The following is a 13,895-nucleotide window of genomic DNA, read 5'->3' as shown; positions in this document are numbered from 1 at the left end:
AACCATCTGTAAAAGTGGCAGTGACCGTTGATGCTCCTGCGGTCTTGAAGCTCATAATGGATAGGCTTATGGAGTCTTGATCATGCTGCTCTTTTGATGTTTTCTCTTCTTGTGAGCCATCTCTTTTGCTTGTAACACAAAGAAATAAAAGGCTCTTCTTGCCACATTTTCAAGACTCAAAATTCATTTGGGTGCTTTTTTATATCTTTTATTGTATTAACTGAAAATCATTTCATATACGAATAATAAAATTCTGTTTCTCTTTTTTTTTGATTCCCCAAACATATAGTCATGAAATAATAGTAAACTCCAAAATATAAGCACAGCAAATCATGTAAAGGTGCCATTGCCATGCATTGCACGATCTCAATGTGGATAGAATTAAAAGAGAATAAAATACAGTCAAAGAGGAGAAATCGGAAAAACTAAGGGGTTTAATCATACTCTTACAAAAGTTAAAGAAAGAATGTGATATTATCATGGTGATAAGGACTGCTAGAATAAAATAATTAAAATATATATACATGTCTCTCTAACTGCTTCGTCATTGGAGGAATCACAAGAACATTCTTGGGTCAATAAACAAAGACATAAGCTTTCCAAACACTTGTCGTTGTCGTCATGATTCACTCTCCTCGTCTTTCGACGTGCTCCCCTCTCTTTCTCCAGACTTCTCTCACTCTCATTTTCTCCTCCCCCCAATCGTTGAGTTTCTGTGATCATCCATGGATACTCCAATCATCGAAGGAGAAGACGAGGAGGCGCTGGCCTCGCTCGTCCCCGTTCCTCTCCACCGCAAGACGCATTCCTACAGCGTCCAGTTCGACCACCAGAAGCCGCACAGCGAGATCCGCAAGCACAGCCTCGACGAGGTCCCCCGATCCGCCACGCTCGGAAACGACGCCGTTTACTTCGATTCCTCCGCCGCCGCCGCCGTTTACTTCGACTCCTCCGACGACGAATTCTCCACCGGAGGAATCATCGCCGGCATCACCGAAACAGTCTCCGACGGAGTCATCAACGGAGGCGAGGATTACGCCGTCGTCGCGCCTCCTCCTAACGCCGGCGTCGGAGAAGACGACGTCGAGCCGCTCCCGGAGTTTATCGGAGCCGGAGGCGGCGCCGGGATATTCAAAGTTCCGGTGCGCGCGGCGGTGCATCCCGGAAGGCCGCCGTGTCTCGAGCTGAGGCCGCATCCGCTGAGGGAGACGCAGACGGGGAGGTTCTTGAGGAACATCGCTTGCACGGAGACGCAGCTATGGGCTGGTCAAGAGAACGGCGTTAGGGTGTGGAGTTTAGAAGAGGCGTACGACGCAGGGTGTGGGATCGGCGGACAAGTACGGCGTGGTGATGAGGATACGGCGCCGTTTCGTGAGTCGGTTGCTACTTCACCCACAATGTGTTTGGTGGCTGATCAAAGCAACAAGCTTTTGTGGAGTGGCCACAAGGATGGTAAGATCCGGGCTTGGAAGATGGATCCGGAGCAGCCTTGTGAGGCGTCTGATGATGATTCAGAGCCTTTCAAGGAACGAATCTCGTGGCTAGCTCATCGTGGTCCCGTGAATTCTATTGTCATTAGCTCTTATGGTTAGTTTACTTTTTTTTTTTTGACATAAAAGATATGTTCTTGTTCAACATACTTATGTTTATGTTTATGATGATGTAGGTGACATGTGGTCATGTTCTGAAGGAGGTGTGATCAAGATATGGCCTTGGGACACGTTAGAGAAATCTCTTTTGCTTAAACCAGCGGAGAAACACATGGCTGCGTTGTTAGTGGAGAGGTCTGCCATTGATCTCAGAACTCAAGTTACTGTCAACGGGACATGTAGCATATCTTCCTCAGAGGTCAAGTTCTTGTTAACCGATTTAGTGAGAGCTAAAGTGTGGGCTGTTCAGTCACTCTCATTCTCAATATGGTATGTTTCAATACACTTAGTCAATGTTCTGTTCCTTTTAATCACTTTATTGATTATGTACAGGGATGCTAGGAGTAAAGACCTCTTGAAAGTCTTAAACGTCGACGGGCAAGTCGAGTGTCGTGTGGACATGTTACCTACACAAGACCAACAAGGTGACGATGAGACCAAACTGAAGTTCTTCTCAGCCTCCAAAAAGGAGAAACCACAGGGGTTTCTACAGCGATCACGTAATGCCATCATGGGAGCTGCGGGAGCTGTTCGCCGAGTCGCCACTAGAAGCGCAGGAGGGTTTGCGGAAGATACGAGGAAAACCGAAGCTATCATCTTAGCTGTAGATGGAACTATCTGGACTGGTAACATGAGTGGTCAGATAATCCAGTGGGATGGAAGCGGAAGCCGCTTGAGGGATGTGAATCATCATCACAACCCTGTTCTGTGTTTTTGCACTTTTGGAGATAGAATCTATGTTGGTTACGCGAGTGGATACATCCAGGTTTTGGACTCTGATGGGAAGTTGATGGCGAGCTGGGTCTCGCACAATGAGCCTGTGATAAAGCTAGCGGCGGGTGGTGGTTTCGTTTTTAGTTTGGCTACTCATGGTGGAGTGCGTGGATGGTATGTGACGTCTGCGGGACCCGTGGACAATATAATCAGAACAGAGTTGTCTCACAAGGAGGCTTTGTATGCTAGACAAGATAATGTTAGGATCTTGATTGGTACTTGGAACGTTGGTCAAGGAAGGGCTTCACACGATGCGCTTATGACTTGGCTTGGCTCTGTTTCATCAGACGTTGGTATTGTCGTTGTTGGGTTGCAAGAAGTGGATATGGGGGCAGGTTTCCTTGCCATGTCTGCTGCTAAGGAAACGGTAATAACTCCTTTTTAGTATTTTTTTTTTATCTTGTTGCTTGAGTGCAAAGCTTGTTTTTTATTAAATGATAATAGGTCAAAGAATAAACGAGTGCTGTGTATGTAGGTTGGACTTGAAGGAAGTGTAGTGGGGCAATGGTGGATTGATGCAATTGGAAAAGCACTTGATGAGAAGAACACTTTCGAGCGTATGGGTTCAAGGCAGTTGGCAGGGCTTCTGATATCTCTTTGGTAAGTGAAACTTCTGTAATTTGTTGCATTCTAGTGATTAGCTTGTAACACACGTTTGTAAAGTCTACGTTACTACAATATCAGCAGTTGTTTTCCTTTCTATGTTTTAACTCATTGTGTGTTGTAACTGTCTGTAGGGCGAGGAAGAAGATTAGAACACATGTTGGTGATCTTGATGTTGCAGCAGTCCCATGTGGCTTTGGACGTGCCATTGGCAACAAGGTATGTCTTATATACTATCTCATCTTCATTTATTTTAAATTCTGATTATGGAGCCTATATGCGCTTAGGCCTTTGGCATTTCATTATCATTTGCTGTCTTGTGTGACTGTGAAAATGCAAATGAGGATGTGATGTATTTTTGTTCGGTTTACCTTCAGTAACGCATTGTTTTGTCAAAATCAGGGAGGTGTGGGACTGAGAATCAGAGTTTATGACAGAATCATGTGCTTTGTGAATTGCCATTTGGCTGCACATTTGGAGGCAGTTAACCGCAGAAACGCCGATTTCAATCACATTTTCCGGTTAATGGTGTTTTCCAAAGGACAGAACCTAAGTAACACTGCAGCTGGTATGGTGTTGTTACTGTTCTTGTCTTGCTCACTTGGCTTTTCCACATATTTATTTTGGCTGCTTTATTCTTCTGGTTTGCCGTGGGCCCTCTCTCTTGCAGCTGGTGTCTCTACGACAGCTTATACACTAAAGACTACCACTGTATGTTCTTTATCATATCACCATTTATCTTAATTGGTTCCTTTTTTTGTACTGAACATATTTCTCTGCTTCTCCAGAATCCAACCACCGGCACTGAAGAAGTAAAGTCTGATTTAGCAGCAGCAGACCTGATCGCATTTTTTGGTGATTTTAACTATAGGCTTTATGGTATAACCTATGATGAAGCTAGAGACTTCATTTCACAACGTTCCTTCGACTGGCTCAGAGAAAGAGACCAACTTAGACAAGAGATGAAAGCTGGAAAAGTCTTCCAGGGAATGCGTGAGGCATTAGTCACTTTCCCTCCCACTTACAAGTTTGAAAGGAACCGCCCAGGCCTAGGAGGTAAGTGTGTATTTGAAATGTAGTTCACTGCATTGGTGTGACAGAGTTATATATAGACTTTGTGTTCTGTACTCTCTCCAGGATACGATTCAGGAGAGAAGAAGCGAATCCCTGCATGGTGTGACAGAGTTATATATAGAGACACTCAAGCAAGTCCTTTCTCAGAGAGCAACTTGCAGTGCCCTGTGGTTTCATCGGTTATAATGTATGAAGCTTGCATGGATGTTGTTGAGAGCGATCACAAGCCTGTACGCTGCAAATTGCATGCAACCATAGCTCACGTTGATAAATCTGTGAGGAGACAGGAGCTGGGGAATATAATAAGAACCAATGAGAAAATAAGATCCATATTCGAGGATCTAAAGTTTGTTCCGGAAACAACTGTGAGCACTAACAGCATTGTTCTCCAGAGTCAGGACACAGTTATACTAACAATCACGAACACTTCAACCACCAGCAAAGCCTTGTTTAGTATTCTCTGTGGTGGTCTTACTATAGTAAAGGATGATGGTGAAGAGTCTGATTATACTCCACGTGGCTCCTTTGGTCTACCTCGCTGGCTTGAGGTATTTATTGTATTTGTCTTTCTTTCTCCCCTCCAAGAAAACTTCATGTAAGTATTCAAATAATTGTGTTTTCTTGTAGGTCACGCCAGCAGCAGGGATGATAAGCCCGGAAGGAACCGTGGGTGTGAAGGTTCATCACGAGGATTTTCACACAATGGAAGAGTGTGTTGACGGCATCCCACAGAGTTGGTGGTGTGAAGACACACGAGATAAAGAAGCGATCCTGTTGGTGAACATTAGAGGAAGCTGCTCAACTACAATGACAAGCCACTCTATCAAAGTCCGTCACTGCTACTCAGCTAAAGCATGCCTCCTTGAATCCAAACCTAAACACCTAACAAAGAACCTAGGCGGTTCGCGTCGTCATCAAACAGATAAAAGCCGTCATGGAAGCACTAGACCAAGAACTGAAGACTCGGTTAGTCAAGGTAAAAGCCAGTGATGAGAGACCCTCTTGTGACATTAACAGTTTTAAACTTAGATCTTTAGAGCAGATGAACCATCACAAAAATAAATGCAATTTTATTCGTTATTTGACTCTTTAGGAAATACATTTTGTGTCGGAAACTATAGGTTTGCTTCATGTAACGTGTATTCAACTTAGTCTCATCAGAGTGCATACATTCTCTTGTTGAGTTCACCGTTGAGAATCTCTGACTCTGAAGGCATATGAGAGAGTGAGAAAGACCTAGATTTGCTTCTCTCTTTTCTCATTTGTTTCAGCTTACATTCCTCAATCCTATGCATCACCACACAGTAACACATTGCACCTATCGTTGTCAGCATGATCGTCCCTCCGATAACCGTTGCGCAAATCGCCAGCCACATATCCTCCTTACCCACAACGACAAACGAAAGAGAGACAAAGGCAATGGATATGAACAAACAAGCCAACCACATGAGCTTGTTGATCACAAACACAAGCTTCTTCTTAGCCTTCTGCTCTATCACCACAACCGATGTCTGCACCACAACAACCGCCAAAGATATGAACAGCGCCAAGCTGTCGAATATAAAGAAGACCAAGAACGGGGCCTCGTTGGCTATCCTAGCTTCTCCTAACACCAACACTCCTTTTGTCCCGTCCTCTTCGTACTGTCCAGGTATGGTGAAAATCGCCGCAAATGCAACCGTTGCGATCAGGACAGCTACGACGGTTGCTGAGTTTATAGCGTTGTTCAGACCGTTTATGTGAAGCTTCTTGAGTCTCTTTGCTATCCTCTGAACTCTAGCACCTGTTTGGCGTGACTGTTGGAGCTGAGACTGCACCTCGTGTCTAATGTCGCTCACCGTCTGCTTAAGCTGTTTAGCTGGGTTCCGAGGCTTCCCAAGATCTTTAGCTGTAGCAGCTCCTGCTTCCTTCAAAGCCAACACAAGCTCTGCGTTTCCAATCTTTTCAGCTATATCAAGTGCAGTATCTCCAGCCTTGTTCAGAGCATTGAGGTTAACTCCATCAAACGATACCAAACACCTCACTATCTTAGTACGGCCTTTCTTCGCGGCAATATGCAACGGCGTGTTTCCTTTGTTATCCTCAACGCTCAAAACAGCAGGATCAGGCCTCACCAACTCAAGAACAATCCCTTCTTGTTTACCTTTGACAGCCATGTGAAGTGCCGTCTGTCCCTTTTTATCAGTTCTAAACCCGATGCTCGCGTCGTTACCTATCAATGACTTGACAACTTCAACATGCCCCATCCTAGCTGCTGAATGAAGTGCGGTTTTACCGTTGTTCTTAGCTATTTTAGCTAAATGAGAATCCGTCTTTAAAAGAAGATTCACAACATCAATGTGTCCCTGTGTAGCAGCCGTGTGTAATGCCGTTGTGCACAACATATCAGTTGTCATGGCCAGGTTCGGAAACGTCTCCAACAGTTTCTTCAACGTCTCTGCAAAAACATAACGCACACATTCAAGATCCGTGTTATTCTATAGAATGTGTAAGAGCATCTCCATCCATACTCCATACTTTAACAAAAAAATAAAATAATTACTCCATTTACCAAGATGGCCTTGTTTTGCTGCGACATGGAAAGGATCAAACCCGTTCCTAGCTGCAATCGATGCGGTTTCAAGATTCATATGCTTCAACATCTCTTCAACAACTAACGAATGTCCATTGTCCGCTGCAGTGTAAAGAGGAGTCTCTCCTTCTAGATTCTGCTTTGACAGCAACTCCTTCAACTCTTGGGCACCGTTACAACTTCGAATCGATTCCAACACCTTTCCCAAGCTCCCTGTTCTAGCTGCAATGTGGAGAGGAGAGTCTCCTCTTTTGCCAGGTGATTCATTCTTCTTCATCAGCTTCCTCTCACCGTTCATGAAACTAAGCTGTCTCTCTATCACTACACGGAAGCTTTTCTGCTTCTCAACGAACCCACGCAAGCTTCTCTGCCTCTCCATTGCTCTTCCTTCGGTTCCATGCTGGAAACTAACTTGCTTCTCCAAAGGTGGTCTTCCCTTTCGAGGATGATGCTCTGCTGCACCAACGCATCTGAGACTCTCTTGTACCTCAATGGAGTTACCTAGAAAGCTATGTTGATCATCCTCTACTACAGGAGCCAAAGAACCCATCAGATTACAACCGCTCTTGTAACTAATAAAGATCTTAGACTAGTTAGACAAAGATCTTCAAGAACATTTTTTTCCCCTCCAAATCTAGAAGATGCCAACTTTGTTAGCATTACAGATCTCTTCCATGTGATGAGAAAATTAAAAAGAAAAAAAAGGAAGGTGACAGCTGACTTCACACTTCAGTGGAGTGTAGTGGTGCTATCACTGCATCTGGAGAAACCAAAGAGCTTGACTTGAGTTGTTGAAGAAGGGTTTGAAAATCTCAAGGCTTTTTTGCGCGTACACACGTAGGAATCTTTACTCCTAAGCCATTGACTAAGCCAGGAAGATGCGCAGAGAGAGAGAGAGACAGAGAGTATCTGTAAGTGACAGCCCTTTTGGTGGTGTTGTATTAATTAATCTCGTTAAATTTTAAAAATCTATTATATTTAAATTTTATATAGCCACTTGAAAAGCACATGAAAGACTTTTATTCTGTCTTTCCAGATTTGTCTTTTTATATAATTGCTGTCCAAATCAAGCCAAAAAAAAAGAGCAAGCACTATGTGATTGTGACAGGTCAAAGTCTACTTCCACTTTGTTAGTTAAATGAAAACTATATATTTGTAGTGTCACTGTGTCACATAAATTTTGTTATAGAAACAAGCACTTTACCCTTAACTGATTGATATCCAAAACACTTGGGCACAAAACCATTTGGATAAGTGTTTCAAAAAAAAAAAATCGTTATATGAATCTTATATTCACCGGCTAACAACGCTTAAGAGATGAAGAAGTTAATCCCCTAACAGTACTTTACCATTACATCTTACACCAAATAAATTTACACCAAGAAGCAATATTTGATTTTATTGGTTTAGACAGCTAGTGGGTTGAATAACGCCGAGACTAGTCCCAAGTGCACTGAAACAGTAGGAAGTAGCTTGAGCTCCTTTCTTGTAAGTAAGCTTAATGTCTTGCAATGTGATATCTGTGCATGGGTTGCTCTTGCTGCACACCAGCTTCATCGCTTGCTTTGTGGCAGACGTTCCTTGTATGTTCTTATACGTCACTTGGCTTATCTTCACCCCTGAGTGCTATTTTTACATATATTTTGTTTGTTAGAACTTAGATCACTATTTGATAAATTTATTCGATCAGTTTGATCTAAATATTGTTAATGTAGTGAGAGCGACAAAAACTAGTGCAGAAAGTAAATGAGACACAAAGTTTGTTAACGGGGTTCGTTTCTTACATCCCCGGAACCTCGTCCAGATTTCATTGACTTAGAACAAGGAGCACCTACAATTGCTATATGGTACAACACACACGAGTGTCTACCACTCTTTTCTAAAGAGCAATCTACAAAGATTAGGAATACAACAGATCTCATCCGGACACGCCAGAGCACACTGTTTTCTACAACTGCAATCTTCACAGACCTCTTCAATGAAACCTCATTTGCTAAACTCTCCCTGAGTCTAGGCTTCGATCTTCCACCTCTCGAAAGTACTTCACCAAGTACGTCAGCACCCAACGCACACCAATGACACAAAACACTTGATCCTCCAAGCACACACACAGCTCACCACGAGCTACACACGATGGCTAACTCCACCATACAAAGCGTCAACACCAAGGACACCAAACTAAGTCCACATCAGACTCCATCGACAACTACTACAGACACTGCTTCGACACCAAGCAGATACACCAATATACAATGAGATCCTCTTACTCTTCTATACAAGATCTTGCTTTCTCATAAGGCACGTCTCTCCTTATATAGCAGACTAGAACTTGCTCTCCACGTCTTTAACTTAATCTCCAAGTCTTCCAAATACACTTATGACAACTTTCCATTATCTTTATTGGAAAACTTCACCTTCAAGCAAACTCTTTTTGCTTTATGGAAAACGTCTATATGTCTTCAAGCACATATCATCTTTCCTTTTCTAACTCAGAAAGCCCACAATCATCAATAAACCCGAACTCCCATTCAGCTCCATCTTCATGCCACACGCTTGTAGTACCTCCTGTAGTACTTCACGAACTAATACAGAACATCTGAGGAATCTGCATCTTCAATCTCCCCCTTTTTGACTATGCATGTGCACTCATCATAACTGGTTTGAAAACCACGTCTTCAAATATGATAGATATTGATATATATGTACCTCGGTAGGGCAACCTTTGTGAGAAGGACAATAGTTTTGGTCGACTATGATGGGGTTTTGGACATTCTTCATAATTAGGTCTTGGAATAAGATGTTCTTAACGAATCCGGTACTTGGCCTCGCCCACGACTTTATCCTCACGCCGTTTTGTGTCCCACTAAAAAATGAAATACATTCTAAAAATTTAGAAATTTTAGTTGTATTGCCTTTAGATCAAAGGCAAACAATATTGTTTTTGATAAAATCTAGAAAATTTTAAACATAAAATACTACATCTCAAAAGTATGTTATATATATTGTCAAAGATATTAGTCATTTGTTAATTTATCAAAATGAAGTTATTTTGGATAAATTTTATAAAATCTTAAATTAACATATAAACTCGATTTTGAGGATTTATGTAGTTTATTTTAAAATTTCAACTTTTTAAAAAAATATGAAAAATAAAGTTGTATGATAAATCAATAGTTGAATAACATATTTAGTGGTCAATATATAAATACAATTTTGAAAATTCATGTAAATTTTTTTGAATTTTTGTTTAATTTACTATGAAATATGCACTATTACAAAGTTCAAGAAAAAAATATACAACGTTTGAAGTTCATGTAATATTTATGAATATTTATGTAGTACGCACTTTTAAGTTTCGAGAGCATAAGTAACAACAAGAAGAAATATATATAACGGATATAACATTGTCGTTCAAACCGTTTGAGGCCCATTAATAAGAGCAGGCCGATCAACAAGTCTCGTATCACACACCAGAAGAAAGGTCTAGCAGAATCTTTACTTTGCATTGGACTTTGGAATCATATACTACGTACTCTGTACAAACTGACGATTGAAAGTGACGGTGAAAACGACGTAACATAGACTACCAAGTGAAAACCAATTCGTAAACGGCTAATCCCCATGTGGCTTTAACTGGATAAGGCCGTCACGTCTTAGCAGTCTGGGACAGAGACCCTTTAGAAGTTCCACGTGAACTTTGTTATCATGCAAAATTTTCCTAGTGTCAGCATTGGCTAATGAGTTGTGCGTATGGGAAACTATTGGGTGTTTATAGTCATCTTTATGAAAATTTAGGTTAATTTATGCAAACATTCCTGGCAGCTTAGTCAATCTTTGGAAATGAAATTATGATTTTAATTTTTTTTTTAAACATTACTTGGATTCACCCGTAAATTCAACCTTTAAAAAAAAATTTGGCTTTTAAAAAATATATTTAATAATTTTTATTTATTAATTTCTGCAGCGATTTGATTGACTATTAAATGTGAAATAAATTTAACGGTTCACTATAAGGATGAAGTATTTGATTTTAAACAACAGAATGTCCTCTAAACACATATATTAACGAGTTTTCAAAACATGGCACATATTTATACCCAAAAAAACATGGCACATAAATTTTCAACCAGTTCATTATAAATAGTAAGTCTTTTTGACAAAAGAAAATAGTAAGTCTAAACGAACAAAACACAAAAGTATCAAAACAATAGTAATTCCCCATGCATATATTTCACTTGAAACTTGAGAAAAACCATCCTTATTACAACGACAACAAAGTAATTATCAAAACAACAAAACAAAAACAACAACTAATAGAGAAAAAAGACTTGACAAAAAAACCAGTGAATTTGCAATAGAAAATTACTTTCTAACATCTCGATTTTAAATCATTCAACAGACCATAGAAACAAACTCATCAATGCTCTTATCAGAGCTACCTCCTTCAGAAACAGCTTCTCGAGCCAACACTTTCCACTTCTCAGCATTCTTTCTAATCTCTTTCCCTTTCTCTCCTTCCATAACTTCTCCCACACATCTCACTATCTCCTCTCTTCTCACAAACCCATCAGCTTCTGCTTTAACCCTAACCCCAACCTTCCACACATCCTCCACGAACTTAGCATTTGTAGGTTGATCTGTCCAATGAGGCATACCAATCATTGGAACTCCCAAACTTAATCCTTCTAAGGTCGAGTTCCATCCACAATGTGTCAAGAAACAACCAACAGATTTATGCGCAAGAACTTCAAGCTGAGGACTCCAGCTCACAATGAGTCCCTTCTCACCGGTTTCATCTACATAGTTTTTTGGAATCTTGTTTGTTTCTGTTTCTCTCACAACCCACAAGAAGAAACATCCGCTCTGTTTCAAACCGGTTGCTAGCTCCATCATTTGATCTTCATTTAGAATCACCAAGCTTCCAAATGACACATAAACAACTGAACTAGGCTGCTTTGAGTTTAGCCACTCGATGCATTCAGTCGATTTTGCAGTGAAAAGGCTGAATCCGTATTTCTTGTCTTCAGACAGTCGCTTGTCTAAGTACATCGATGGAAGCGTTGGTCCTATGTTCAAGACTGGCCACATGCTTTTGACCCATTTCAATAACTAAAAAAAACAACAACAATAAAATAAATTAATTGATGATAAAATCACATAAATAAATAAGATAAAAAAGGCTAGAGCAATTTTTTTATCAAATCTAAGAACACCTGAGAGACTAACTTGAGTTTTTTAACAATAAATTTAAATATTTAAATACTTAAAATTATAATTATAATTAATGTAAGAGTAAAATGTGTGATAAGAGTTTCTTCAACATTCAAACATGTGTTTGAATTTGTCAAAAAGGAAGTCTATATCTTATTTCTTATCCTTTTCTCCTTTTTATATATATTTTATTTTAGTGAGAAATTTATCGAAAACTCAAATCAATGATCAAAAAGTTTTGGATAATAGTTGATAAAATAATTTTGAAAATATATGTTTTAATTTGGATATTTTTCCTCAAAAACGTAGACATCTATGTGGATAAAATATTCGTTACCTTTTCTTCCAATTTATCGAAAGTGTTGCACAACACTATGTCCACACGATCAATGTTTGAGAGCTGATCAACCACAATCCTTAGTATATTGGGGTAAGAGGAAGACTCGCAGAGGAAAGACGGCAAGTCATTCGCATTCAACATAGGAAACGAAGGGAAAGATGCTAACGTCGAGTGACCATACTTTGTAGACGGCACAAAGAAGGAGCCCTTGAAAACATGGTAGTAAATAGCCGAGACAAGCCAAGGTTGCGTGAAGAACGCGGCACCGCTCAAACCATGAGCGTGAGCTACATCAAGAAGCCACGGCATGGTGGAGTCGTACACGAGAGCCTTAGGAGGGTTTCCTGACAGCTTCATGTCTTGTATCAACTCCGGTAAGCGTTTCTTGATGCTTGTTTCTACTCTGTCCATGTAATCATCTAGGTCTTGTAATGGGTCCTCGCCTTCTTGGAAGCCGTTGGAGATGGGGAAGACAGTGATTGAATCCTTCTCTGTTTTGTATGGTGGAGAGGGTTTGTCGGAGACGAGGATAAGAGTGGGCTTAAGACCTTTGGAGGCTAAGCGTTTGCAGAACTGAGACAATGGAGTTATGTGGCCTTGTCCCGGGAAAGGCAAGACGATAACATGAGATCCTTCTCTCATTTTTCTTTTCTTTTATATTTTTTGTATTATGTTCTTGCTTACTCAGTTTAACATGTGGGTATGTTTATATAGGCATAAGATTGGATTAAGAAGACTTTGATATGACTACGTCTTTGGTGGGGCGATTTCTTGGACTAGAATACAAAAAAGGTAAAGGTTCCGTGGCGACCAAGATGTGTGGAACAGAAGCCGAGGTCAGTGATAATGCAACCCACCAATCTATATTGACATAATTATTTATTATTTATTGTAATTTGCATGTGACATAAGTACCCAGTGTACGACATGACATATATAATTCGCAACATGTATACGTATGTATACTTTTAACACCAACAAAAAAACATATACTTTATTAGGTTATTTCTGTCTTCTTCACCATGGGGAGACACATTCACTGCACCTCAGCTGTGTATTACTACTGTTGATGTCATTGCTGATGCAACCCGGATCCACAGTATAAATCATTGACAGATACCAATCTCATGCTATCGAATCTAAAGCTATTTTTTTGGGTTAACCTTATCTAAAGCTAATTGGTAATATTAAAACAAATTAATTAAATAGTATTAAGGCTTAATTGATAGCTTCTCGTAGGTTTTTGCTGTTGTGTGCTGAGAAGATCTACAATTTTTCAAGACTCATTAACCTCAAAATATTGTATATAAGAAATATTTGTTTTTTTTTTAAAATTTTGTGATAAGAAAAATAAATATTTGTTTTTACAGCAGCAATTAGCTAATTGATTCTATTGAAAAGTAATATATCATATATTTACAAATAATTTTGTTTTAAAGAAGTGGTGTTTATAAACGATAACTTTGATGTCAAAAGAGACTGGAGTCGTTGGCGACTTTTCTTTCTTGATGCTCAAGATTCTGCTGTCATTTTAACTTTGGATTCTGAGTGGTCGAACATTATTTATTCATATAAATAAAAACATTTAGTTACACATATATGATTAGTCTTCGTTACATTCTCAGTATGTAAAAGAGTAGAGAGTTCCAAATAATATTATACATGTGTTATT

At 40.0% G+C, this 13,895-nt stretch overlaps 3 protein-coding genes across 4 annotated transcripts; 1 reads left to right on the top strand and 2 right to left on the bottom strand.

Annotated features, from left to right (window-relative positions):
• Window positions 1-540: 540 nt before the first annotated feature.
• Window positions 541-5,290, top strand: LOC108823095 (type I inositol polyphosphate 5-phosphatase 13). 2 transcript variants are annotated; one of them, XM_018596336.2, is made up of 10 exons: window positions 541-1,587; window positions 1,667-1,919; window positions 1,983-2,790; window positions 2,899-3,023; window positions 3,161-3,245; window positions 3,429-3,594; window positions 3,697-3,737; window positions 3,815-4,082; window positions 4,164-4,648; window positions 4,728-5,290. In XM_018596336.2, exons 1-10 carry the CDS (start codon window positions 726-728, stop codon window positions 5,088-5,090), a joined length of 3,456 nt encoding a protein of 1,151 aa, XP_018451838.2. In that variant the 5' UTR covers window positions 541-725; the 3' UTR covers window positions 5,091-5,290. The 2 variants fall into 2 exon arrangements, with proteins under 2 accessions (XP_018451838.2, XP_018451837.2); XM_018596335.2 differs by having other exon boundaries at window positions 3,429-3,737.
• On the bottom strand, window positions 5,146-7,595 carry LOC108823130 (ankyrin repeat-containing protein At5g02620-like). The gene is made up of 2 exons (XM_057000584.1): window positions 6,652-7,595; window positions 5,146-6,537 (listed from the first exon to the last, which is right to left on the bottom strand). The coding sequence occupies exons 1-2, from the start codon at window positions 7,220-7,222 to the stop codon at window positions 5,258-5,260; spliced, it is 1,851 nt and encodes a 616-aa protein (XP_056856564.1). The 5' UTR covers window positions 7,223-7,595; the 3' UTR covers window positions 5,146-5,257.
• Window positions 7,596-10,885: 3,290 nt separating this feature from the next.
• On the bottom strand, window positions 10,886-12,919 carry LOC108818811 (UDP-glycosyltransferase 74E2). The gene is made up of 2 exons (XM_018591747.2): window positions 12,221-12,919; window positions 10,886-11,781 (listed from the first exon to the last, which is right to left on the bottom strand). Exons 1-2 carry the CDS (start codon window positions 12,863-12,865, stop codon window positions 11,065-11,067), a joined length of 1,362 nt encoding a protein of 453 aa, XP_018447249.2. The 5' UTR covers window positions 12,866-12,919; the 3' UTR covers window positions 10,886-11,064.
• Between the last annotated feature and the right edge of the window lie 976 nt (window positions 12,920-13,895).

This window comes from Raphanus sativus, unplaced genomic scaffold (assembly GCF_000801105.2).
Source record: "Raphanus sativus cultivar WK10039 unplaced genomic scaffold, ASM80110v3 Scaffold2771, whole genome shotgun sequence".
NCBI classification, from domain to species: domain Eukaryota; kingdom Viridiplantae; phylum Streptophyta; class Magnoliopsida; order Brassicales; family Brassicaceae; genus Raphanus; species Raphanus sativus.
This window is presented reverse-complemented; position numbering and strand designations above follow the sequence as displayed.

What these genes read in the sequence shown, in the direction of transcription:
- LOC108823095 (XM_018596335.2), top strand. Translation starts at nt 726, where the DNA reads ATGGATACTCCAATCATCGAAGGAGAAGACGAGGAGGCGCTGGCCTCG. An exon ending in TATTGTCATTAGCTCTTATG is followed by an intron (nt 1,588 to 1,666) that starts GTTAGTTTACTT and finishes ATGATGATGTAG; the next exon opens with GTGACATGTGGTCATGTTCT. An exon ending in TCACTCTCATTCTCAATATG is followed by an intron (nt 1,920 to 1,982) that starts GTATGTTTCAAT and finishes GATTATGTACAG; the next exon opens with GGATGCTAGGAGTAAAGACC.
- LOC108823130 (XM_057000584.1), bottom strand. Translation starts at nt 7,222, where the DNA reads ATGGGTTCTTTGGCTCCTGTAGTAGAGGATGATCAACATAGCTTTCTA. An exon ending in AGCAAAACAAGGCCATCTTG is followed by an intron (nt 6,538 to 6,651) that starts GTAAATGGAGTA and finishes ATGTTTTTGCAG; the next exon opens with AGACGTTGAAGAAACTGTTG.
- LOC108818811 (XM_018591747.2), bottom strand. Translation starts at nt 12,865, where the DNA reads ATGAGAGAAGGATCTCATGTTATCGTCTTGCCTTTCCCGGGACAAGGC. An exon ending in TCGATAAATTGGAAGAAAAG is followed by an intron (nt 11,782 to 12,220) that starts GTAACGAATATT and finishes TGTTTTTTTTAG; the next exon opens with TTATTGAAATGGGTCAAAAG.